Source organism: Melitaea cinxia, chromosome 7, assembly GCF_905220565.1.
Source record: "Melitaea cinxia chromosome 7, ilMelCinx1.1, whole genome shotgun sequence".
Classification (NCBI taxonomy): Eukaryota; Metazoa; Arthropoda; class Insecta; order Lepidoptera; family Nymphalidae; genus Melitaea; species Melitaea cinxia.
This window is the reverse complement of record NC_059400.1, coordinates 5,510,276-5,537,939: the sequence shown is the minus strand read 5'-3', so window position 1 is coordinate 5,537,939 and position 27,664 is coordinate 5,510,276. Positions and strand designations below refer to the sequence as shown.

The window sequence follows — 27,664 nt, the reverse complement described above, 5'->3', positions numbered from 1 at the left end:
CAGGATTATGTGTGATGTTATGTTATTAGCTATAATATTATATTTCAATAATAAACGAGTATATAATCATCTATACAAATAAATAAAATTGGAGTGTCTGTTTGTTATATTAAAATAACCGCTTTTTACTAAATGCATATGAATGTATACACGGTGCATATAGGTACCAACATAACATTTTTGCAATTTTTGTCTATCTATCTGTCTGTCTGTTTGTTCCGGCTAATCTCTGAAACGGCTGGTAAGATTTTGATGGGTCTTTCACTAGCAGATAGCTGATATAATAAGGAGTAACTTAGGCTAGCTTTTTAACTTTTATTTTATAAATCTATTTATTTTATAACTCTGCGAAATAAAAAATTACTTTTCTGTTAAATTCCACGTGGATGAAGTCACGGGCTAGTTACATAATATAAAACAAAGTGGCTTCCCACTGTCTGTATGCTTAGGTCTTTAAAACTACGCAACGAATTTTAATGCGGTTTTCTTTAGTAAATAGAATAATTTCAGAGGATGGTTTATATGTATAATACATGCATAATATAGTAGAAGAACACTGATGGCTTTAGAATTTCTAATGTGATGTCGCAAATAAACACATTTTTTTTTGCATATATTTTATATTATATTAGATTTATTTTATTTTATATTTAGTATCGACATTGCACCCGTGCGAATCCGGGGCGGGTTTAATTATAATATTATAATTAAATTTGATCCAACATTCCTATTATTTATGATTTTTATCTAAATCACATGCTATATTCTCTGAACAATAAAAATAATGACGTAAATCGGATAACATTGGAAAAAGTTATTGAGTGGCCTAAAAAGTATTGGAGTCGACTATCCTTATGATATATTATAAACATGAAACTATATGATGACTGATGAATAAAATATATAAAAGAATATCCGTATGTACGGATGGATGGATATGTAGTTAGATGAATACTTTTTACAGTTCAGTTGAAAAGGTACTGTTCGATTTCAATTAAACGTGGTGTATTAAAGTGCTATAAATATCTGTAGCACTAGAATAATACGAAGCATAATTTTTAACTTTTAATTCTCGCGTAGGGAAAAAGGTCTTTATTTTATTCTTGTCTAAATTTTTAGCAAAAACCTTAATGAATTATTTATTAAAACAGTTGAAAGAGAATATTTATGGTTTCTAGATTTTTAGTAGATGCGTCGATTTGGAAAAATCGTACATATTTGTAAAAAACGAGTTGCATTAGACCACACGACTGAAGTAAATCTCTATCTTCATTAACCTATCTCTCTTTCAACTTCCGTTCACCTTGCCCGATCACACTTTTCGTAACGATCTTGTTTCGCATTTACCAGCTTACTCTTCAAGTCAAGCGTGTATAAAGAAGTTATACTTCAAGAAACATAAAAAATTACTAAATTACTATTCCTGTAGAGTTAGTAAGAAACAAAGAATATTTATGAATTATTACCAAAGTTTGTACTGTGACTAATGTTACTCATACAAGTTTTACAAGATCCACGGAAGAATATATTGTTGCCTCGTGTTTGAAAATGGAAATATTTCGTGAAATTAACACACGCTGAGCAGAATAATAAAATATCTATAATTATTGTAAGAGTTTCAAACTTGTTCCACGAAACAAAAGGGATGTTAGCAATTCTAATACGTAAACATAACGTACAAAGATTAAACAATTTAAGTCAAATCACCGTGATATGTACAAGTGATATGTACAATATGTTTTTCTTAAACAAATTATTATGAAATATGAACTACGTCTTAGTTCTGACTAATATTACTTATTATATTTTCTTCAACGCACGACGTATCGATACCCGTAACGAATATTTTGATTGGTATATAATTATGTTAGTCAAATCGAAAAATCCCTAATCCTATTTGTGGAAACGTTTCATCATATTTGTATTTCTTAATGTTATACAGATATAAGTTTCTTTTAAAATAAATACAATATAAAAAATAAAGTGGGAGCACTCGCAAAGTTGTCGGCGTCTATTTTTTTTTTTGTAATAGAGCAATCGTAAATAACTGTATAATGTAAAGGAAAACTAGAGAAAAGGGTATTATTATAAACACCTGGCATAAAATTTACAGGCTAAAATTGGAGCAGAGTGGTCGATTAAGCCACTAACTCTTTTTGTCTATAAGAGAGTAGACCTTTGCTTATCGCAGTAAAGCAGTTTAGTGCAGCTCAGTTATCTGCGTTTTTATTACTTTAATATAAATGAATATTACGTAAGTACCAGTCACATACAAATTACGTACATTGTAGTAGTTGAACGTCAGATATGTATCAATAAACAAAATTATCGTAATATTTTAGCCGTATACCGTATATAATTTGTATAAAAGTGTGACCGATTTGTTTTGCTCTAAACACGTAACAATAAATATCAAATACGTAAAGTAAATTCCGATACGATTACAAACTATAAAATATATTTTTATGCATATTAGTGATCAAATTAAAATGTCTAAATCGAAATTTTATTATTTGTTTATATTAGAAATAAAAAATGGCAAAACATAGTAAAATTTAATAAAGTCATTTCTGTATAGAAAATGTATATACTACATTAAATACACTTGTATTTATTGTACTTACAATAAAGCCTCTTTTTATGTGAATGAAATGAGTAGAGGTTGGCGGATATACTCGTTAATTACAGAAAAAAGAATATTAAAAAAGTATCCTAAGCATTCATACTCGATACCATGTTATATCTTCTGATTTATATAAGCTTCTTACTATACTTATATTAGATCAAAAATATAAAAAACTAAAAAACATAAACAATAATGATAGTTATAAAAACCCCCAGCTTATGTATATAGTATCGGTCAGTAAGGTGTAGACTGCTAATTAGAGCGGCAGTGCTACGCGCTTTGAACGTGACTAATACATAAAAATATATGTATTCGTATGTAGCTAACAATTCAAAAAGTAATATAGACTGGTAAAATGTTTTCCTATTTTATTTGCGTGTCCTGTGGCGAAATAAATGGCATAGTTTCAATATTAGACAGCTAAACCACCAACCAAGAATTTTTCTAACCTAAAAATACGAAAGAAATTTGTTTGATCCCTCACTTGAGCTCTACAGTCAGTAGTTTTATGTTCAACAGTAAGAAATAAGATCTTTTACGAGATTTTTACTATTTCTTTTAAGAAATGGAGCTTAGTTTATAAATTGAGGTGGCTTCTTGAGTTACTCAAATATTTACGACTTCAATTTCGTAGTTTTATTAGCAATTACGTACATGTTTTACATACTCGTACTAGCTATTGCCTGCATTACATTTGATGAAATATTTCTAAAGAATTCTGTTTAATAACTTATGTGTAATGTGAGTGTCTGTTTGTAATATTAAAATAACCACTTTTTACTAAATCTATATGGATGTATAAGCGGCACGTATACCAAAATAACATTTTTTTTTACAATTTTTGTGTGTCTGTCTGTCTGTCTGTTTGTTGCAGCTAGTCTCTAAAACGGCTGGACCGATTTTGACGGAACATTCACTGGCAGATAGCTGATGTAGTGAGGAGTAACTTAGGATACTTTTATTTTAGAAATTTATTAATTTTGTAACTCTGCGAACTGAGCAATAGCTTTTTTGCTAAATTCCACGCGGACGAAGTCGCGGACACTGCTAGTATTATATAAAAATATAAACGCTTAGTTTACTCTAAATGAACTTTATTATAATTATATTTTTTTATTATATTTTTTTTTAGTTTAAAATACTTAGTAAATAAACACCGTTGTTATGTTAATCAGACTTGATAATTTTGTGTCTCTAGACCCCGCTCGTGTTTAGTCTATACTAATCTATACTAATATTATAAAGAGGTATAGTTTCTAACTTTGTTTGTGTGTTGTGTTGTCACAGCTAGTTTAATTTATATTTTTTAAATAAATACCCACCCAACCTTGGGGCACCCAGTCTTGGGGTAGCAATAGAAGCCACAAACCTGGAGCGAAAAGCAGATTAACTTCCAACAGCACCAATGGGCTCGTTATTAACCAATAGTTTTCATACTCATATATTTAATAATTTTCAATTTTTTTTAATAAGTAGTGTAGTATATAATGTTATTAGGGAGTTAATAACTAAGAAAGTAAGCTCATTACATAATATGAACTTCTACACGTACATTATTTAACTGTAACACTTTTTACGGTGTTACACTTTTTATTTCCTCATTGACAACACTTATTCAAAAAACGCTTTCGGTTACAAATTGTTCAAATTAAAACAAGACATGTTCTAAATTTAACAAATCGTGACAATTACCATTCAGTTTTTGAATTTAGGAACTAGACTTAAGGCTTTTAAGGTAATTTTAGAGATAGGACACAACCGGATATGTCCTGCTAAAATATGGAGCACCTACCACTACCTTACATAAGAGAACAGCTCAATGTTACTGCTTTCAATGGGATCAAAATCAAAATTTCAATCAAATTTCGTGGGGGTGGTTCTGCTCACCTGATTCACGCCACATGGTGTTCCTTCCAAGGGCGGAGCGCGCTTGGAGCGACACACGTGCGGCATGGAGCGGTGTGCGCACCACAGCCGCGCACAAGCAGATCTCACCTTCACCGATTTGCACACCGAGAACCTGGCGGAGTAAATTTATATCACATAATATTTATTAATCTTGTTGGCAAATATATTGCCTACTATGAGTGATGATTGCCTACGATAATTAACGATAAAGACGACGAGAAACTTGAAAGAATTTTTAAAGAAATTGTACATTTACAAATATCTATTCCGAGTGGGAATTGAACGCTAAACGCTATAGTCGGTGTTTGGTTGCATTCATAGCGCACGTACCACTACACCAGAGTGGTTGTCATTAATATAATATACATATAAAATAACATATATAATTTTTCGATGCGTGTATTCTAGCTTCTCCAAAGTACTTGGGCCGATTTAGTTGAAATTTCATGTGCGTACTTTAATGGGTTCATTGATGGTTTGAAAAAACAATTGGTTTCAGTAGGCAGCGCTGCTGTCGGAATCAATATGAAAATCTATGACATCTATACCAACAAATCCACAGTAAAGACAACGTTACAGAAGAATTTTACAACATTAATAAACATAACATTACTTTTATACTATATAATTTACCAACAAAAGAACTTACTCGCGGACTGCAAGCAAAATAAAAACTTTACAAAGATAATGTTACAGCTTGAAAAACATAAAACTTCAGTAAATTCTCAATATCAATAAAATGCGTAATTGAATATAAATTCAGCGTAGCCAAAGTTAGTAAATTAACAGACCCTTTGTTCTCAAAATTGCCAATGTCTTCAACAGAAACGAGAATGCCCGACAGGTAGCGTTACCTAGAAATTGAGTTACCTTAATTGTGGGTAAAAACCCCGACAATGTGTTGAATACGGTTTAATGTTAACCTTTCATCCTTACATCTTAAGATTGGTTTTATTAAATTTAAATCGTACTATCTGACCCGACTGACGTTGGACTCAAATGCCTGAAGTTTAAATAAAAAAAAATAGGATATAGACACCCTTATTACGAAGTGGTATGAAAAACCTTTTTTGATCCCTTCCTACCAAATATAAACAAAAAAGCTCTTAAAATTTGTAGAGCAGTTTTAGAATACTTGTGTGTGGGTGTGTACTTAACTTTATATTTACATGTACTTCATACACGTATAAGATATCGGTAATTCGGTACGGATATTGAGCGCTCGGCGACAGAGTGTGTAATGTGATACCGCGATGTTTCTTGACGTGTAAAAATTATTAAAATATTTCATTTAGAAATCGTAAAGTATAAAAAAGCAGAAAATATACAAACAGTACAACTTTTCGAGAATTATCGACCTACAGAAACGAGACGCGTCACTGTTAATTGAATCACGTCAAACCGTCACCGTCGTGCACATTGTAGTACGACGTCATATCATATAATTGTATTAGCACCGCGCAACAAAAGCGCTTCAAAGTTTTGAGCTTTTTATCTTTGCATTGCAGTTATAGAATAAATGGTATGTAAATAAAATAAAACAAATAAATGCTTTATACTGACTACACCTGGAGACAGAAAGTGCATCCTATGGTGGGGGTCAAAAGCCCATACGAAGACAATTATAGCTATTTCAGCTATTGCTAGCATATCCCATAGATAAAATGACCACTGCACCAATGCACCATCAATAATGTAAATAAACGTCAAATACGAATAAAAATCTATATATTAATACGTGAAGCAAAAACTTTGTACCCTTTTTTCGAAAATTGCTCGGACGGAGGAGTATGAAATATAGAGGAGTGCAGAATGCCAATATTTTTTTTTAAATTATGCATAAAAATATATTAAATCAATAAAAAAAAAAAACATTACACAAACTATCATCTTTTTGACAAACGTATACTCTTTTGTTGATTTCTGTAGTCAAATTGAAAAATTTAAAAAAATAGGTAAAAAAACTTTTTAAGTTAAACGGTTTTATGTTAAACATACATTGCAATGTTTAAGATAAATGTACTAAAAACCAAAAAATAATAAAATAGATACAGTCGTGGGAATTAAAAACATATGCATAGACTAGACTAAAATAAAACCGTGGGGCACGTCAATTGTCTACAATCGTTGATTAAAATGTTTGTTTTGTAATGTTACACTATAATTAGGCAGTTGTTCAACCGACAACGATGGACGTGTGATAAGTAGGGCTAGAATGTGGAAACAAGCTAGCAAGCTCGATTATAAGCGAGTTTTAGGGTTTCATAGTGGTGAGCGAGTAGTACTTTTATCATATGTTTTGTCGATTAAAGACAAACTACGAGCAGTGAAACGATTCCTCGCCAGCCAGCAGTGTGAATGTCCAACGATAAACTAGTTGAAACATCTCTTTTATTTACATGGAGTGTATAACTATTGGAATTTCCATGAGCAAGAAAATAGTAAGTAATTTCCTCACCGTCTGCGGGCCAACTGCCTATTTTAACGACGAATTAAACGATTCTTCTATCGCACATTAAGTCGATAATTTGTAGACAATTGACGTGCCCCACGGTTTTATTTTAGTCTAGTCTATGCATATGTTTATAATTCCCACGACTGTATCTATTTTATTATTTTTTGGTTTTTAGTACATTTATCTTAAACATTGCAATGTATGTTTAACATAAAACCGTTTAACTTAAAAAGTTTTTTTACCTATTTTTATTTTCTAGTTTTTAGTTTTTATTTTGCATTCTGTTTAATTCATTTAGTGCTTCATTATTGCAAGGCCCATCTTAAATATTGAGGTTGTATAGTGCACTGTATTCTTCTTGTCAAACCCTTTTATTTGATACCCATATTGGTGGGATTGATAAAAAATTGTTATCAGACATTTGGTAGCGGCGGCCAGCTTAGATTTAAATTTTGCATAGTAAATTGTATTCTACTTGTTGAGACCTTTCATTTGATACCCATGTTGATGGGATTGATAAAACCTAAGTTATCCGCCATTTTGTAGAGGCCGCCATCTTGGATTTTAATTTTATATAGTACATTGATTATACTGGTTGAGCACTTTCATTTGATACCCATATTGATGGGATCGATAAAACCTACGTTATCCGCCATTTTGTAGCGGCCGCCATCTTGTATTTCAATTTTTTATAGTATATTGTATTCTGCTTGTTGAGCCCTTTCATTTGATACCCATATTGATGGGATTGATAAAACCTACGTTATCCGCCATTTTGTAGCGGCCGCCATCTTGGATTTCAATTTTTTATAGTATATTGTATTCTGCTTGTTGAGCCCTTTCATTTGATACCCATATTGATGGGATTAATAAAACATAAATTATCCAACATTTTGTAGCGGCGGCCATCTTGAATTTATAATGATAATGAATAAACATAATTGTATTGTCACCAAAATCCAAAGTGTATACAAAATTTCAGATTAATCAGTTGACAGAAAGAGGGTGAAATTTGAATTACTAAATTTGACCCAAGAATAAATAATAAATAAATAAAAAATAAAACAAACGGGGTGAGCTAAATAAAACCGTTTAATAATAAAAAACCGTTTAAAAAGGTTGTATATTTTCATAATTTTTTGGTTTTCTTTAATTCAAATTTTTAATTATGGTCGAATTTCTTCGACCTCTGAGTGACCACTAGTACGATAAAATTTAAATATACTAAGACATAAAGAACTCACTTCCTACAAACAATCACTCAAAAGTTCAATAAATCAAAAATTCAGTAGAGTACAGATTTATTACAGTCTGGTCCTTATCGCCTTCGATTCATGAACTTTAAGATATAAGACACTTTCGATCGATCCTTGTTTCTGTCATTAGAAACATCTGACAGATATCGTTGTGTTGCATATTTATTATAACATGTTCAGTATGGCAGCGAATTAAGTTCATATTGAGTTTGTTTTTTCGGTCCATCGTTTTGTATGCTTTAATATAAAAAAAAATGTTTTGACTACCATATAAATTATGTTTTATACCATTGACTAAAGTTTTTTATTATTTTAAGACGGTAAATGACTCTTTTTAACCGACTTCAAAAAAAAGGAGGAGATATCTCAATTCGAACGTATATATATATATATATTATGTATGTATGTTCGGGGATAACTCCGTCGTTTATGAACCGATTTTGATAATTCTTTTTTTGTTGGAAAGGAGATATCTTTAGTTTGGTACCATAATAAGGAAACATGGATCTGATGATGGAATCCCAGAGAAATCGAGGGAAACTCTCGAAAACTCTCTCGATTTTAATGATTTTTAATTTAATCGAAAGCCGATGTGATGTGTTTAAATGTTTAAATGTACATGATGATTATCATGTGGTTACATTTAAATTTTATCGAGATCTGATAACAACTTTTGGAGTAATCTTTGATAATGCGTATTTACTTGACTATTTTTTCGTCTACCTAGGTTGTATTAAAGTCGGTTTTTCTTCGTTTGCCTGCAAACACAATTATACTATACCTATTCGATCGTAAATCCAAAACATTTCTACAAAATAAATATAATTCATAACCTATTTCGTCTTAGAAAGAGATTAATATTTTCATAAATACAAGTCTATTTCTGCCTTATTATTTATTAAGTAATATCTATACAAATAAATAAAATTGAAGTGTTTGTTTCTAATATTAAAATAACCGCTTTTTACTAAATTCATATGTATATAGGTTTGAATATCGTCTGCACACATGTCTACCGTGACTACCGTGAGAAGAAATACAGTGACAATACAAAGAGATTTAAAAGTTTAGAATTTATGCAATCTGATTTTTATAGGCGATTAATTACACTTATTAATGCGACTAATACATTCAGTGAGAGCTATGTAAAAAAATTATTTTTTTGTTCATATAGGTGTTGTTTGAATTTCACTAAAATAGATTAAATGGAAGTATTTATTGAATGGGAAATTCATTCGCGCTTCAGGTCATTGCTCCATTAGTCAAGCCATTCTGATTGGTTTTGAGTAAACCGACCATTGGAAAAATCGTTATAAGCTGTAATATTCATGCATATTTCGATGCGTTGTAGATGCTTTGTTCAAGCACTCTTTTAAATTAATTTGAATAAAACACTGCCGGAAAACGTACCTGTTGATACCTTTATCGGTTTAAACATTTAACAAAAAGCGTGAAATTCGATTAAAGTTATTTTTCATTTCGAATTATTGTATTAACGGTGTAATAATGAATTTGTAACATTATTTTGCATTGTTCGACATTAGCTATACCATCTTCTAATCTTGCTGTCTGAAAAGCTATTAACATTCATAAATTTAAATACTGATTATGACTATTTATTTACTAAACCGTACAATAAAATAACAAGTAAAACTTCTATATAAGATCTATATATAAATGAAGGTATTTCTCAAAAGCACATCTTTTGATGACAAGGATTGACAAGAATTCATAGACACTTGAAATTACTTTGTCGTGATAGTGTGTATATCATGCCTGTATAGGTATAGTAAGCATGTGTGCGAGACAAGAGCTACAACCGAAGAAAACATTTTGTTTCGTAAGTATGCTATTTTTAAACAAATAATTATTTACATGGGGAGGACCTAGCGTTGTGCCCCCCCTGGGTTTCTGAAATTGTGACTTAGCGTGACATAGCGAGGGCGTCCCAAACGGTGAATTTCCTTTACGTGACGAATTAAATAGATTATCCCAAACATGAACATAAAATTATCCTAGTTTTCTTTATATTCTAAAGTTACGAATATATAAATAATTATATAATAATATTTTTAAGCTTTTCAAAAATAGCACTCACTTTGATATTAAAGTATTTGTGTTTCCAATATTATTCAGATAATATATACTTTTTGTGTTAAGCCGGTGGCGGCTAAGTTCTTAACAAGCAAGACATTCCACAAACAAAGAGTTTCAAAAAAAAAAAAATAGCCAAAAACCAAGACCGAAATATCGGTCGGTCCTTAATGAAAAACTAAATTCATTGGATTATTCTTAGTAAAACGAATAATTGTGTTTGCTCGCAAACGAAAAAAAAAACCGACTTCAATTACATCGACCAGTAATACAACGTAGATCGACGAAAAAATAGTCAAGCAACTACGCGTTATTAAAGATTACTCAAAAAGTAGTTATCAGACCTCAATAAAATTTATATGTGACCACATGATAAATATCAGCTTTCGATTAAATTAAAAATTATCAAAATCGGTGCACCCAGTAAAAAGTTATTACGGATTTTCGAGAGTTTCCCTCGATTCCTCTGGGATCCCATCATCAGATCCTAGTTTTCTTTTCACGGTACCAAACTAGGGATATCCCCTTTTCAAGAAAAAAAGAATTATCAAAATCGGTACATCCAGTAGAAAGTTATGCGGTATAATACAACGTAGGTCGACGAAAAAAGCGTCAAGTAAAAAGACATTATTAGATATAACTCGAAAAGTAGTAGTTAGATCTCAAATAAATTTAAATGGGACCAATTGGCACACACCACCTATCGATTAAAACAAAATTTGTCGAAATCGGTCCACACGAGCAAAAGTTCTGATGTAACATACATAAAAAAAAAAAAAAAAAAAAAAAAAAAAAACAGTCGAATTGAGAACCTCCTCCTTTTTTGGAAGTCGGTTAAAAAAAATTAATGAAAGTAACATAACTAAATTCAAAAGGCTACGTCTTTCTCTAATAAATTAAAGAAATAAAAGCATAATTTTCTCGAGAGGGAACGAATTTTCGGTATGTCAAATATGCTTATTGCCATAACGAGAATCAGATTGAAAATAATTTTTTCTTTAAAATCTCTCACTGACTCCGACCGGCTCGGGCCTTGTGATTTCATTAATAAAAGATGTGCTGAATTGACTATCAGCCGGAATCGATTTAGTCTGGATTTGAATGACAAGTACCTACGTTAGATTAATTTAATAACTTTTTTGCCAAATTAGGTAATTTGATATAAGAGCGATTAGGGACAGGAAAGTCATGAAATATGGGTGCTATTTGCATATTTTATTCTATAATCCAACATTGGGTTGTCGTTGAGTGTGAGGCGTTTTAATATCTTGCACGTTCAGTAATTTTAAGTAGTCAGTATACCAGGGTTGATACTAAGTTCATATAGGTTGCTCCAATGAAAAAAAAGTTTAAGGTCCATATTGATTATGTTGATTGCACTCACAATATCCTCAGGCATGAAATGGCGATAAATTTGAATATATTCTGCATACATGTCTACCGTGACTACCGTGAGAAGAAATACAGTGAGCAATTGAATTAATAAAATTATTAATAAAAAAAATTAAAAAACCGAATATCATACAAATGGAACTCTTTGTGTCAACTAAACGAAGTTTGCCGTCCACGTTTATTGTTCATTATAAAAATGCGTAAAGCACTGAAGTTGTAAAATATACAAGGTGTTCGACTCCTGAGTTTCTTCAAATGTTGTTTGTAGGTGATATAGATTACGTTCCACGTGAAAAAATCCTAGTCGTTGAATTTTTTCTTCAAATTCATTCCTTTTTAAATTGTTAGAATGTTTTTTTTTTGTTGTAAATTGTAACCGTGTTTACGCGCTCTGATATCATACGGAACGAGCCTATCAAATTTTTCTATTCAAACAAAGATGAATTTAAAAAGGGCGAGGACTTTTTTTCGAGTGGAACGTTGTTACATCAACATGTAGAGCCCATTATTTTAAAGAACACAGTAAGAAGGTGAACTTCCGATATACTTTTTTTTGTAGGCGTTTCTCGCTTTTCGCTACGTATAGAATAGAGAATAGGAATAGCTAGTCTGTGTATGTAAGTTTTCTTTTTCTTATGCTTCATTTGCTATTTTTGTCACGTTCTTTTGATTATTTGAGTATGAGACATACTTGCACATTATTGGAAATTTTTATTATTTTCCTCGTAATGTTTTAATGCTTATTCATTTAATGTTAAATTAAACCACAAATATGAAGTGCTTATTTTAAAACGCGGTCTTATTTTTTAACGTGTATTTAGTGTCACTCACTTCAACCTAATACAGTCCAGTGCTGGACATAGGCCTCCACAAGTTCGCGCCAAAATGGCGTGAATGTGTTTTGCTCATAGTCACCACGCTGGGTAGGCGGGTTGGTTGGTGGACCGCAGGGCTGGCTTTGTCGCACCGAAGACGCTGCTGCCCGTCTTCGGCCTGTGTATTTCAAATTTTCAAAGCCAGCAGTTGGATGGTTAGCCCGCCATCGGTCGGCTTTTTAAGTTCCAAGGTGGTATTGGAACTGTGTTATCCCTTAGTCGCCTCTTACGACACCCACGGGAAGATAGGGGGTGGCTATATTCTTACTGCCGTAACCACACAGCAGTATTTAGTGTCACCGGTAACTAAAATATACATATCATAATAAAAATATTATGTAGAGAGTGAACAGTCTGTTTTTGAAAATGTCATCTGCTTACTGTTTACATATCACAGACACAAAAATCTTGGCAAAGGCTACAAACTTAATATTTATTTTTTGTCTTTTATTTAGTTATGTACAACTGTGTATAAAAGTTAAATATCACGAGCAGAATATGTAGTACTTTAGGTTACAGGTAAGCAAAACAAGCTAACTACAGGTAACAGGTAAGTAAAACAAGCTAACAAGCTAACTACAGGTGAGCAAAAAGAAAAACCTTCCTTATTTAGACGTAGTTAAAAACAAGTCATATTTTTATGAAGTAATCTGTTTTGGTGTATCTAATAAATTCAATTTTAATTTAAAGTCAATTTATATTCAAGTACTATTCATAACAAATATTAATATATTTTATGAAATGGAATACAGGCGAAAGTATTGTTACGTGTAACAATACTTTCGACTCAACCGAGATTTTAATAACTCATTGTTTATATTTGGAAACAAAGGTTACGACTTCTGACCGTATCGACTTTATGTTATAAACCAGCGTAAAAAGTAATTACTATTTTTTAATTTACGTTCATGACATTTTGTCATTAAAGAAAAACGAACCACCAAAATGTATTGTTACGTGCGTGACTGCCGAACCACTGCACCAATTTGCGTAATTCTTATTGTCAAGAAAATATTCTAATCTTCGTAATGGCAATACGAAGTTCGATGGGTCAGGATAATTTTATAAAGTTATGTGTATTATATGTTCTTATTATAAATAAAGTGTTTTGAGTTCTATCGTTAGTATAATAACCTATAATAACATGTGATTTTCAAATTAACCGGCGTTTCTTGTCAATATCGGGTTCTAGTGTTGTGTTACATCGATATATCTTACCCTTCCCCGAACTCGGTGCGACACTGCTCGTCCATAGTGAACACGTAATTCGAGAGCTCCTTAGCGCCCCCGAGCTCGACGCCCTCATCGCGACTGCGCTCGTGAAGACACCACCATTTCCTATGGAATAACTTTTATTATATTTTCCCAATAATATTACAAACTTAAATGTACCTACTCCTTTTTATTAAGAAATCATTTTTTTTGTATTAGGTCATTAACATACTGTGTTACACATCACCTAATATTCTTGTTCGTATTTATGATTTCACGTATCTATGACCGACAAGAAATACAATCGTTGTCTTTAAGAAAAATATCAATACATATTTTAAGTCATGTCCTGCACAAAAGCCAGCGTTACTTATCTTTTCTACTATATTTGATAGTTATCGTATTTATTTATAATGTGTAATTAAAATAATGGACAAAAATATAATTGTAGTAAGATAAAACATTACACACGTAAATAAAAATAACTGCGTTAGTCATAATATTATAAGCTCTACAACAAATTCGTTACCAATCAGGTACACCGTGTCATTGAAGATTTATTTATTGCTTTCATTAATTGATTAATGTTGTAATTTTCAAGATTTCAATAATTTAATTCTGATATGACGTTTTATTACCACGGTTTATTAACAGTGAAGTTTTATTATGCCATAAATTTAATTTACTTTTATTTTTCTTTTTATGAAATAGCTATAAATTTTTTAAGGTACAGGTATTTTATCAGATAACAATTTATTTAAGTGTATGATATTTAATCACCAGTATAGCTTTCGACTCATTGGTATATTTTTTGTTGTATATGTATATACGTAAATATAAATATATACGTAATGACATACGTTTGTAAGTGTATAAAATGATTCAATTTTAGTTTATTCGGTCATAATTATCTCTGCAGTATAGTACAAAGGTTTCTTATCTCGCGAGAAAGAAAGGGGTAGAATCTTATCATATTCAATAGAATATAGATTAATAATATTCATAGATTCAAATAAATTATATAATTATTTTAAAAATATTACAAAAGAAAATTTAAAATAAGTGAAATATTCACAAAAAATGATGGTTCTTCTGGTCAGCTAGTTAAAAATAAAAAAAGTCTTTAAGTACTTTGTAAAAAAAATGTGGTCTATTTATTATCGAAAAGAAATAATCTTTTAATCCTGACATCGGTTGAGCACACAATTCACAATCTCAATCTACAATCAATTTACGATAATGGCTTCGATCCCTACTGCCATTTGTCTGATTGTGGAATTACGAATTCATTACTAGAATAACTTTAATTGAAGAAAGATCCACAATCATCCTGAGAATATTGTAACTACTTTTAAGAGCATTGCCAGAATTGCAATTGTTTTAAGTTCTGGTTGATACTATATGCAGCTACATTTCTATTTTTATCATTCTTTCTTTATTTGATACATCTTCAGATTTATATATAATTTCTTTGTTATAGATCTGCAGAGAGATCTGCAGATCCGTGACCCGAAAATAAAATCACTTGATATCGTAAACTCAACTTAATCCTCTCAAAAAGCTTAAGATCGCAAGAGATTGTATAATAGTTAATGAAACATAAAGACGGAATAGTTTCTTCGTATTTTGTATAGAAATTCAAGATAATATTTTACAAAATTATTTATATTAATTATAATATATTAATTATAATATATTTATATTTATATACTACTTTTTTTGATAACTTGCCGCCATCTATTAGATACCACACCATGGTGAGATGCCACAGTGGAAGACGCAGGCAGCTGTATCACAGTTTATACTATTACGGCTGCCAACGTTAACTTGTATATGTTTCTGTTTAAAATGTGAATACTTAACGTACTGTAAATTGTTTTGTTAAAAGGAGTGAATAAATAAATTATTATTATTATTATTATTATTATTATTATTAGGTAGTGACAGGATTTCTGTAGAAATTTTGGGACTTCTCATTAATGAAAAGAAATCATTAAAAAATGAAAGACCACACCTTTTCTATTGATAAATTTTGGCCACTTATTCTCAATTTTTTGCCTTAACAAAAGTATAAATAATAAACCTTCAAATCCCACCATATGCTCAATATAACCTTATTGCGTGTCGACCCGGGTTTCGCAACAGTCTGTGCAGCTTGACCGACCATTGACTACCAACTCTTTCGTACATTCTTATTGTAGGTAATCCACTTTTCGTCACCAGTGATCAATCTCTTCAAAAATGGTTTGATACTAAAACGTCTTAAGGGAGAATTGCAAATGAGTACACGGTCCATTAGGTTTCTTTCAGTGAGTTTGTGTGGCACCGAGGTTTTTTGTATAGCCAGCCTTTTTCAAATGAATTAAAACTGTTATATGGTCAATTCTCAGACCTGCAGCTATTTTTATTTTTATTTTTATTTTGTTTTATTTGTTTTTTATTTTTATTTTTTTAATTTCGATCTAGCTCCATTATTTCATTAATATCACGTTTATCCGTAATTGAGTGATCGGAGCGAAATGCATTTTTGACATTAAAAGTTCTTTCTTCTCGTTCGTCTTCTTCGTTCTCAATTCGATCGTATTTTTTATGTCTGATACATCAAAAATTTTGAGTGGGTGGACCGATTTCGATGATTTTTATTTTAATTGAAAGGCGTTTTGTGTCATGTGGTCCCATTTAAATTTAATTAAGATCTGACAAGTACTTTTAGTTTAGTACGTTTAGTTGAGTACTTTTAGTTAGTTATGCTGCGTGGTTACAGCGTCAAAGAATATAGCCACCCCCTCTCTTCCCGTGGGTGTCGTAAGATGCGACTAAGGGATAATACAGTTCCACTACTACCTTGGAAGTCGGTTCCACTACTACGTCGCAGTCGACCGATGGCGGGATAACCATCCAAGTGCTGGCTTTGAAATATACAGGCCGAAGACGGGCAGCAGCATTTTCAGTGCGACAAATCCAGCCCTGCGGTCGTCAATCCGCCTGCTCAGCGTGGTGACTATGGGCAAAACACGTGAGTTCACGCCATTTTTGGCGTGAACTTGTGGAGGCCTATGTCCAGTAATTGACTGCGAAAGGCTGCTGTGACGATGATGCTGTGATGAAGTACTTTTAGCGTTATATCTAATAATGCGTATTTACTTGACTATTTTTCCGTCGACTTACGTTGTATTACACCGCATAATTTTTCATTGGGTTTATCAATTTTGATGTTCTTACTTCAATCGAAAGCTATAGTTTGTCATGTAGTTTTATTTAAATTTGATCAAGATCTGATTACTACTTTTTGAGTAATCTTTGATAACACGTATTTACTCGACTGTTTTTTGTATTACACCTCATAACTTTTTACTGTACTTGTCACGTGGTTTCATTTAAATATGATCGAGATATAATGAGCACTTTTTGAGTAATCTTTAATTACACGTATTCATCAGACGGTGCAACGCCACGCCACGCCAACGCCAAGAATCGATTCAAGGATGCATCTACTATAACGTAGAGAGCTGTATTATCCACTAGGGTAGCAGTATATTCTTTATAAATAATCTTGATGATTCTGTGCTGTGTGGCTACGGCACTAAAGAATTTAGCCACCCCCTCTCTTCCCGTGGGTGTCGTAAGAGGCGACTAAGGGATAACAAGGTTCCACAACCACCTTGGAACTTAAGAAGCCGACCGATGGCGGGATAACCATCCAACTGTTGGCTTTGAAATACACAGGCCGAAGACGGGCAGCAGCGTCTTCGGTGCGACAAAGCCAGTACTGCGGTCACCAACCCGCCTGCCCAGCGTGGTGACTATGGGCAAAACACATGAGTTCACGTTATTTTTAGCGTAAACTTGTGGAGGCCTATGTCCAGCAGTGGACTGTATAGGCTGTAATGATGATGATGAATGATTGATGATTCTTATTTTAATCGAAAGTGGATGCTTGTCTTGTGGTCCCATTTAAATTTGATCGAGATCTGATGACTACTTTTTGAGTAACCTTTGATAGCGCATATTTACTTTTTTTGTCTACTTCCTTTGTATTATTTGTCGATGTAATTGAAGTCAGTTTTTTTCGTTTGCGAGCCAATACAATTAGATATTTAAAGGAAAACTTTAAAATGTATTCTTCGTTGGATTCGTCCATTTTGGTGGATAGAAAAACAAATTAAAATGTCGGGAAACTATTTTTTACTTTTTGATTTCATTTTAGTTACAAACAATACAACCAAAACGATTTTATTTGATTCGTCTACAGCAATTCCCAATATAATTACCTAAAATCAATATTAAAAATAATTCTTTTTTAAACATCAAATACCACATGACAAAATGTCAACAATCTAGTAATATCTTTAGGTTACGTACAAAAGTGTATCAAATTCTATCATATATAATATAAGTATGATTTCGCAAATTTCATCTGATCTTCATCTGAATACATTTCGTAAATGTATGGAGTTCTTACATTAATACTTTTACTGACCAAGATCATTTAAAATTTTGAAATTTAGATCGAGAAGCTCTGTCCTCATGCTCAAATCTCATCACTCCATAATTAATAATAGCTTTTCGGTTCAAAAGGTTTCCGTTATTATTTTTAATAATATGGAGTAATATTGACATTACACGATTTTTTTAATCTGTTTATTAATTTCTTTATACTCTGTCGTCGCTTTCTTGTATTACAATGTTTTAATTATGTTATTTCTGTTGACTTGTTTTATGCTGAATTTTAAATACCCTACTACTTAATTTTATGGACGTCGTGTCCATCTGACTGACTGACTTGTTCATAATAAACGTTTTATTATTATTAATACAAATAAAACTTACTTTGATTTGTCATGGAATTGTTGCTTGGAGCACGAAGACCAGGCATAGTTATGTAGTGTAGCAAGAACAGTTGGCGCCATCACCGACCCTCGGGCTCCATCAGCCCCGCATTGCTCGTCACCATCATGGGTCAAACCCAACCTGGACAAAAAGTAATGTTTTAAAGTACCTATTTTTCTCACTATAGGTTTTTTATACCATTAGGGTGACAAAAAAGCGTAGTCTGCCTGACCGTAGGCAGGTATCTAGCCTATGGATACCTACCACACCAGGCATTGCAAGTTCATAGCCGACTCACCCCAGGATCTCTGGCTACCTAACTCACCAAAGGAGTGCATCACTGAGAGCATCATTATTTAACTATTTGGTTCAGGTACTTCCTCCGACAGCCGGCTCCAAATTTTGAACAACATGTTTTCAAGCACAATTAACGTAAATACCTAAAAATGTAGAGAATGTTCGTTTATTTTTGTTTCGTATAACACGTGTATAACCTAATAATAAACTGATCCTTACAAAAAAAAGACAACAAGATTAATGACAATATACGAAAACGACGCAGCTACAAATTAAGGTAATAATGTCGTCAGCGACATGATATTTTGAAATTGAATACAAATTGTAATACATTGACACTGATATTTGTACAAAATATAGCGTATTTCATTTATTATTATTCTTTATAGATTTCAGAAATATAAAATTAAAACTCTTACTTGATTTCATAGATTTAATGATATTCAATATACAGACGCATTTTTCGTATGCATTTGTTTTAATAATGATATTAACATAAGCGCATAACGAGGTCACTGTCACCTGCGTCAACAGACCAGTCTTAAATTATATTTTTTTTTCATATGTAATATCATTTTCATGTGTAATAGAACCTTAATAATAGAATTGACATGATGATGTCATGACAACCATTATCATGTGTCTATAATGACATCGGAGAGCGACAAAACATGTTCTGCGAGTTTCATTAACAACACTCAGAACACCTAGAAATCAAAACCAACGCTAACGGAACCTTGTCACCATCAGTCATTTAAAAATAGGGATATAAAAAAGTTTAAAGTTAATTCCTACTCAGACCAACAGAAAAAAAATAGCTTTAATGAATGAATTAAATATTTGAAAGAACTGTAGGTATTAACAGGAATATTAAGTCTCATGACAACAGACACAAAAGATGTTTTTGAACTAAATTGATGTATTTTAATAGGTAGGTAAGCATTTTTTAACGAGTTAAATATTGAACAAGATATAAATAGATACAGTAGAATGTGAACTAACAAGCGAAGAACTAATAGTAGGAACTGAAAAAACGTTATTTATATTATATGATTTGTGAGAAATTCGTTAAATAGCAGGATCAAGAATGAAATTAAACCATTTCCTTCGTCGAAGATTTCATTTTAATTTTGTAAAGAAAGTATTAACTATTCATAATAGGTAGGATTAAAAGCCTCGCGTTAATTATTTATTGTTGTAGCTAATCTTAAAATAACGGATGGTGAATTTTCTTCCTCCTCAAAACAAAATTAATATTAAATTTTTTAATATTACAATTTTTAAAGAAACGATTATAAATTATTTGATTAAAAGATTCATTGAAATGATTAATTTGATTAAAACATTAACGAAATATTTCCTTTTATAAGAGTAAAAAAAAAAAAACAGGGAAAGGTTTTTGTGAAAAATATATTACTGGCACTACTTAAAATATTTTTTCGTAATTGTAAAAGTTTAAGGTTGCATAAAAAAATAAAAACGAATAACAATTTGTTCGTACATCGGTTCCCATATAATTAAGGCCATGATTCGTTTTGAGGCACGCACAGTGCCTTTTTATACGTGTTCGGATTTGATGATTGAACACTTTTAAGTCGGAGACGAATTGCCGTTATGGTATGACTCGATAAAAAGTTGAAAACCATCAAAGGAACGCCGCACTTAACTTTAGGATGTATAAAACATAACCTAGATTGTGTCACTCTCTAAGTAATTATTAATAGATTGAATCTAGCTCAATTTATCAGTTTGCTTTTAGTTATTCTAGAGGTACTATAGAGGTATAAATATATCTAAGGTACCTACCAATAGAGCGTTCCATTTTACTACTTTATTAATAACTATCGTCTGTTCACAACTTCGTCGTGATATGATTGTTATAAATGTTTTAATATTATACTTCAACTTTCGTAATAATAGTAAAGTCAAATACAATGTAGTCATATAGAAAATGCAAGTATTAAGTCTTCTTTTGTTTAATACTTGTAAAAGTGTTCTCTATAATAAATTATTAAAAATTATTACATATTTCTAGTTATAAATCTACGCCAATTTACAAGACAACACTTTTAATTGGTCCATTCCTAATTATATATATGATAGCTTGAAGTATTCAAATGTACAGTTTTGTAAAAGCCAGAAAATATTTTGCACTTATAGCAATTAAAAGCAACTAAAATATCTACTTATAATCTATAAATCAGATAAATAGCCTTACAATATTATTAATATTTTGTCTGTTAACATGTCTGTACCTACCTATGTGTGTTTAAATTCGCAAATTAGATTAGATAGATTTAAGGATAGAGATAATTAAAAATCTTGTTTTTAATTTTTCGTAATTTTACGTTATGCGTAAACACTCTCAACCTTTGGTTTATTATTTCAATGTGAGGCCTTAATTAAAAGAGACGCCGCGAGGTTGATTTGGTTGAGGTATGTACTCGTACTACAAAAATAATTGCGAACAGGGAAACGAAAAACTGCGTTCATAGTCAATTTAATCCTATTAGACCTTTGTTACATATAATACATTATACAATTTGTTACATAATTATAATACATCTATACAAATAAATAAAATTGGAGTGTCTGTTTGTAATATTACAATAACTGCTTTTTACTAAAAGCATATGCATGTGTACGCGGTACATATACCAAAATAACATTTTTTACAATTTTTGTCTGTCTGTCTGTTTGTCTGTTTTGTCCGGCTAATCTCTGAAACGGCTGGACCGATTTTAACGGGTCTTTTAATGGCAGATAGCTGATATAGTAAGGAGTAACTTAGGCTACTTTTAATTATTTATTTTATAACTCTGCGAACAATAACGTTTTTGTTAACTGTTTTTTCAATAAATTCGACGCAAGCAAAGCCGCGGGCACAGATAATCTTGCCGCTGCTGTATAATAAAGAGATAATATTTTTGTAATATGTGATAAAATCACAAACCCTACCGGTTTAGAACTTTATAAATATACTAAATATTATAAATATAATAAAATAGATTTGCATATCTAAAGCGGCTATTGATAGTATAAAACCAGATTAAAACACCTAAAAGGGTTATAAAACAGATAACAGTCCGGATAGGTTTTTACACATTACGATGGTTAGAACACGTGCGGTACAGAAATCTTAGATTAAATTAAAGGGACGCGGAGTAAAAGAATGAAAGGAAAATAGTGCAGTGGAGGTGGATTGATGACATTTTAAAAGACGAATTACACGTTAAATCAAGAGAAGAGAGAGCGAATGGCAATTTCTACTTATATAAATACACTAGTCACTGCCCGCGACTTCGTCTGCGTTGAATAGTTATTAAAAAAAAAGCCTCGACTTTGAAACATTTTTCATTAGTGCTCCGCTCCTATTGATCTTAGCGTGATGGTATATAGCCTTCCTCGATAAATGGGCTATCTAACACTGAAAGATTAGCGCGTTCAAACGAACAAAAAACAAACAAACCCTTCAGCTTTATAATATTAGTATATATATGTATATACTGATATTAACAACTACTATAATACTATTATTAACTAAACTTGACGTAACGACCTTTTTAATTGTAATCTAATCTTTTGAAAATATCTTCCTGTACATCTGTTTCCTATATTATGCCTGTTTCCGCATCTTTGACGACATTATTAATATATGGACCTGTATAAATTTGCTTCGAAACATATTTTTAACAAGTATTACTGTTGCTACTTTGATTTTACTATGATTATCGTTACCAAATATATAAAAAAGAGGTATAAATATTTAAAAAAGAGTTTTTTATCAATAATTTTTTTTGAACTGAGGGAACTGAATAAATAAATTGTTTCAAGTTTTATGTGAGCTATAAAATACGGGTACTTAGTAATATAACTCATGAAAATATTTTTTTCTTAAATAATTATCTATTTGTCGTGTGGCATTATTATATTGAATTATAACTACATATATTTAAAAAAAGGGGGTAAGTTGAGGCAGATTTTTTTGTGACTGTGCAGTTTTATGTGACTTTTATGATGATATGCTTGATTTAATAACAAAATAATCTCAGCATCGGCAAACATCACAAGATTATCATACTTATGTTTATCTAAATTTTGTAAATGCTTGAAAGCAGTAATATGTAACTGTGATCTTTTGTAAGGTCGAGGTACTTCCCCAGTCGGGCTGCTTTAGATTTTGAGTAGGATATGTCCAGCTATAGCTATGCTGGCTACCTCAGTTAATATTATAAGATTATAACAGAGAAACGAAATCTGAACGATGTATAAACATGATGTATCCAAAATTCATATTTCAATTTGGTTTATATCTATGAACAAACAAATAAAGTAGCTCTTACGCTTTATTACATTATTACTAATGTATTTTCAATCTCAGCACAAAGTAAGACAAATTATGTATATTTTATGTCTGTTTCATCACGTTAATATTATGATTTAAAGCGACTATTTTAAGTTTTGTATAATAATTTTTATTTCTCAACGTTCTAGGTTGGTATACTCGTATATATTAAAGAATGTTGTCGTAATCATAGTTTTCTAAAAGATTTTTGACATTGAATCGATACCTTAATTTAGCGGGTTGGCGTTAAAATCTTATTATACAATAAAATATTGCACTTGAGATTACATACAAAGCCTTTAACGCTTTTTATAAAAGGTGGTGAAGAAATATGTTTACCAATTTAAAATTATGTCAATAATGACGTTTAATATACGAAGTACGAGGGCGAGATGATAAGTAATTAGCCACTGCTATTTAATAAGTTAAAATTAAAAAAATATATGTCATTTTGAAATTCGTATCTCTGGCCACTTGTGTTCTAAATTTGAATTTGAAAACGACCAGGTTTGGCGAAAAAAAAAATAATTTTCCACCAAGACCACGCTAGGGTTCACACATGTCTTTAAACTATGGTAAAAATCAACGAATTAAAGTATGATTTGCTGCCCCACCCACCTTATTCGCCTGATCTAGCGCCATCAGATTTTCACTTATTCCCTAAGCTCAAAACTTTTTTGGGCGGAGAGAAATTTGCCACAAATGATGAAGTCATAGCCGCTGTAGAGGAGTATTTTGCAGGCCTCGAAAGAAATCATTATATGGAAGGCATTATGCTTTAGAACGAAGATGGAATAACTGCGTAGAGGTTCACGGAGACTATGTCGAAAAATAAAATTAATTTTATTACGGAAAATTAAGTGTTTTCTTATTAGGCTAGTTACTTATCATCCCGCCCTCGTATGTTACTATTTAGTTATCTGAGGTTTAACGTCTTAAATCCTTCATAATTCTCCATCAAAACTAGGCGTGTGTTAAGGCGAGCTGTTTCACTTAATGGCTTTTTGAATCAGTTTGCTTTAATTGTACTAATAAATTATCTAAGTTCTTAAATATTTTAATTATTAAAAAAAAAACTGTTTGTTTAAGAAATCTAAGCTCATTCTATATTTTGAAACGCAAACATATAACAATGATACCTAATAATTAAATGCAACATTACGTTAACGCAAACATAGTCTTATAATAATGATAATATTTATTTATTTATTTATTTATTTATTTAATAAAGGCATACCAACTAAGTACATAAAAAAGCTTTCTACACTAAAACAATACCACAAAGTTATACAATATGCACTTAAATTAAAGGTTTGCACAACATTCTTAGAACGCTACTGTAATCAGACATAAATCTTAATTGTGTAATTTACCAAAAAATGACATTTGTTACAATAAAAAAATAGAGAGAAAAAAACAAAACAAAACTATTACAATTATATATCAAAGTCCATCAACATTTTAATTATCTTTCCCTTAAATTGGCTTAATGAATCTGCAAAGATGTCTATGTCTATGTTAAGAAAAACTGCATTTAGATTTTTTTGCATAAGATTAAGCGGTGAGTTATTTATATACTTAGATTTATTATGCATTAAGTAAAATGGTTTATATATTCTAAAGAAGCTATCCCTGGATGATATTCTGGGTACACTCAAATTAATTCGTTTCAAGAGGGAGGGACAGTCAATCATACGATTAAGCAGCTTATACAGAAAAATGCCGCCAAGAGCCTGATTGCGTTTCCATGAGGGAAGGTAGTTGAAATAACGTAACCGATCGTTGTAGTTATTGAGAAGCAGATTGTTTTGTGTTCTAGCTTTAAAGGATAGTCTTTTCAAAAACATTTTTTGCACCTTTTCAATACGCTGTACATTGTTTTGATAAACTGGGTACCATAAAAAACAACAGTACTCGATATTACTGCGTACCAATGCATTATATAGGGTCTTTAGAGCTAATATTGATGTAAACTCTTTGGTATTACGTGTTATAAATCCTAACATTTTGAAACTTTTTTTAATAACATGATTTATCTGGCCAGTAAACCGCAACTCTGAATCTATAATTACGCCTAAGTCTCTTACTTCCTCAACTCTTTTCAAGTTCTTATTATCAATACGGTACCCAGAATTGTATTTATTACGTTTTCTAGAGAATTTTACGTGTACACACTTGTCAATATTCATAGTCATATAGTTAATTTTACACCATTGAGCAACACCAGTAACATCCCTCTGCAACAACTCCTCGTCAAATTCATTCCGTACGACTCTAAATATTTTTAGATCATCAGCATATAACTGGAATTCTGAGTGTTTTATGTAGTATTTAATGTCATCAAAAAACAAGCCAAACAAAATAGGTCCTAGAATAGATCCCTGTGGAACACCAGACGAAGGGATGCAGTAATTTGAACTATACCCATTTACTAATACCCTTATTTTGCGGTTTTTTAGGTAGGAACTGAACCACAGCAACACCGAGCCATCTATATAAAATTGATTTTTTAATTTTGTAAGAAGTAAATTATGGTCCACTTTATCAAACGCCTTACTTAAATCCCCATAAATAGCATCTACTTCCTCCCCGGAACCCATATGTGACAACAGCTGTTCAACAAAAGATACCAAGTTAGTAGCCACTGATCGTTTGGCTACAAAGCCATGTTGTTGTTCGCCTAACATTTGTTTCGTGTGCCAAGTAATGTGTATGCAGATGATTTTCTCAAATACTTTTGCTAGTACTGATAGTATACTGATAGGTCGATAATTTTCTATCAGTTGCTTGGGACCAGATTTCGGAATCGGTATCACAGTGGCTTCCTTCCAAGCGGTCGGAAACACACCATCGTTTAAAGATTTATTAAATATAATTTGAAGGGGTATAGCAAGTGGTTCTGCGTTTTTTAAAAAGAAAATTGGTGGTATACAATCATTTCCGTAACCTTTGGCTATGTTCAATTTTTTCAGCTGAGTCTCAATTTCAGACTTTGTAATATGTATACTTGTCAAACATCTAGAATCAAACGCTGATACAACATGCCCAGCGTGACAGTGACTAGTAGCTTGTGGGACAGTATACACAGATGAAAAATGTCTACAAAAAAGATTGGCTATCCCTTCACCATCTGAAACTATTTCATCTCTGAACTTCATGCAGCTAGGAATGTTACTATCGTTTTTACGCTTAGCTTTTATGTAAGACCAAAAACGTTTGGGATCCTTAACCACATTAATTTGTACGTTTTTAATATATTCAGAGTATGATTTATTTATCAAAATTCTACATCTCTTTTTTAGCAAGTTATATTCAAATTCATCTAACTTATTATTAAATTTCTTCATTGCTATTCTATGCTTTTCTTTTTCTTTTAGTATTTTTATAAGGCTGGTAGTGTACCACACAGGATAATTGTTCTTAGTGGGTCTCTTTTTTGGTATTTCTTCTTGTATTATATTATTTATGACACTGTAAAAAATTTGTGTAATCTCATCAACTGTGAGCGAAAGATCTAGTTTTTCGTTCCAATTCACACTTAGCAATTTTTCCCTAATACTGTTATAGTCAGCCTTATAAAATTGCAACACGGTATTTGTTTTAGGTTTAAGTGGTTTTTGCTTTTCAAATGTTAAATTAATTTCTATTGGAGGATGATATGAATCAACACTGCTCAATATATCGGTTGGGTTAGTCACAGTCAGAGGGCATGAGGTGTTTGAGAAGACAAGATCTAATATTTTCTGTTGTTTATTTTTTATATTATTATATTGCTTGAAAGATGCATATGCAGCGAAATCGATCAGAGTTGAACAGACAACACCACCAGAAATCCTCGGTACAACGTCCGAGATAGACATATGTTGGATCCATTCAATTCGACTAAGATTGAAATCCCCAACCAATAAGACATTTTCCAAATTGTTAATGTTTTTTTGTAACTTATTAGTAAAGTGTGAAATAACCTCAATTGTAACAGGGGGTGGTAAATAAATCGCGCATAAGTTAATTTTCATGCACATATTCTTGCTGACATAGTCGATAGTGACCCACAGGTCCTCACATGAGCTTTCTAAATTAGTATTGCGGAATGCACTAAGAGATTTCGATACAGCGATAAGAACACCTCCACCATCCTTACCCTTATCAAACGTATTAGACTGTCTATCCCTCCTAAATACCTGATATCTATGATCCAGAATTTCAGCTGTAAATATATTATCATTAAGCCACGTTTCAGTTAAAACAATTATTTGGTAGTTACATGTTAATACATTTTTATAGACATCCTGCATCTTCGTACGAATACCTCTTACATTTTGATAGTAAATGCTTAGTTGATTAGACATGAATTAAAACAATTAACTTAAATTT

At 31.5% G+C, this 27,664-nt stretch overlaps 1 protein-coding gene across 1 annotated transcript in view; it reads right to left on the bottom strand.

The window, feature by feature from the left end:
• LOC123655124 (A disintegrin and metalloproteinase with thrombospondin motifs 3-like) overlaps positions 1-27,664 on the bottom strand; it is an 86,840-nt gene that overhangs the window by 36,334 nt on the left and 22,842 nt on the right. The window contains 3 exon segments of the mRNA XM_045590959.1: positions 4,514-4,646; positions 13,825-13,944; positions 18,649-18,789. Coding sequence (XP_045446915.1) covers positions 4,514-4,646; positions 13,825-13,944; positions 18,649-18,789 — 394 coding nt within the window.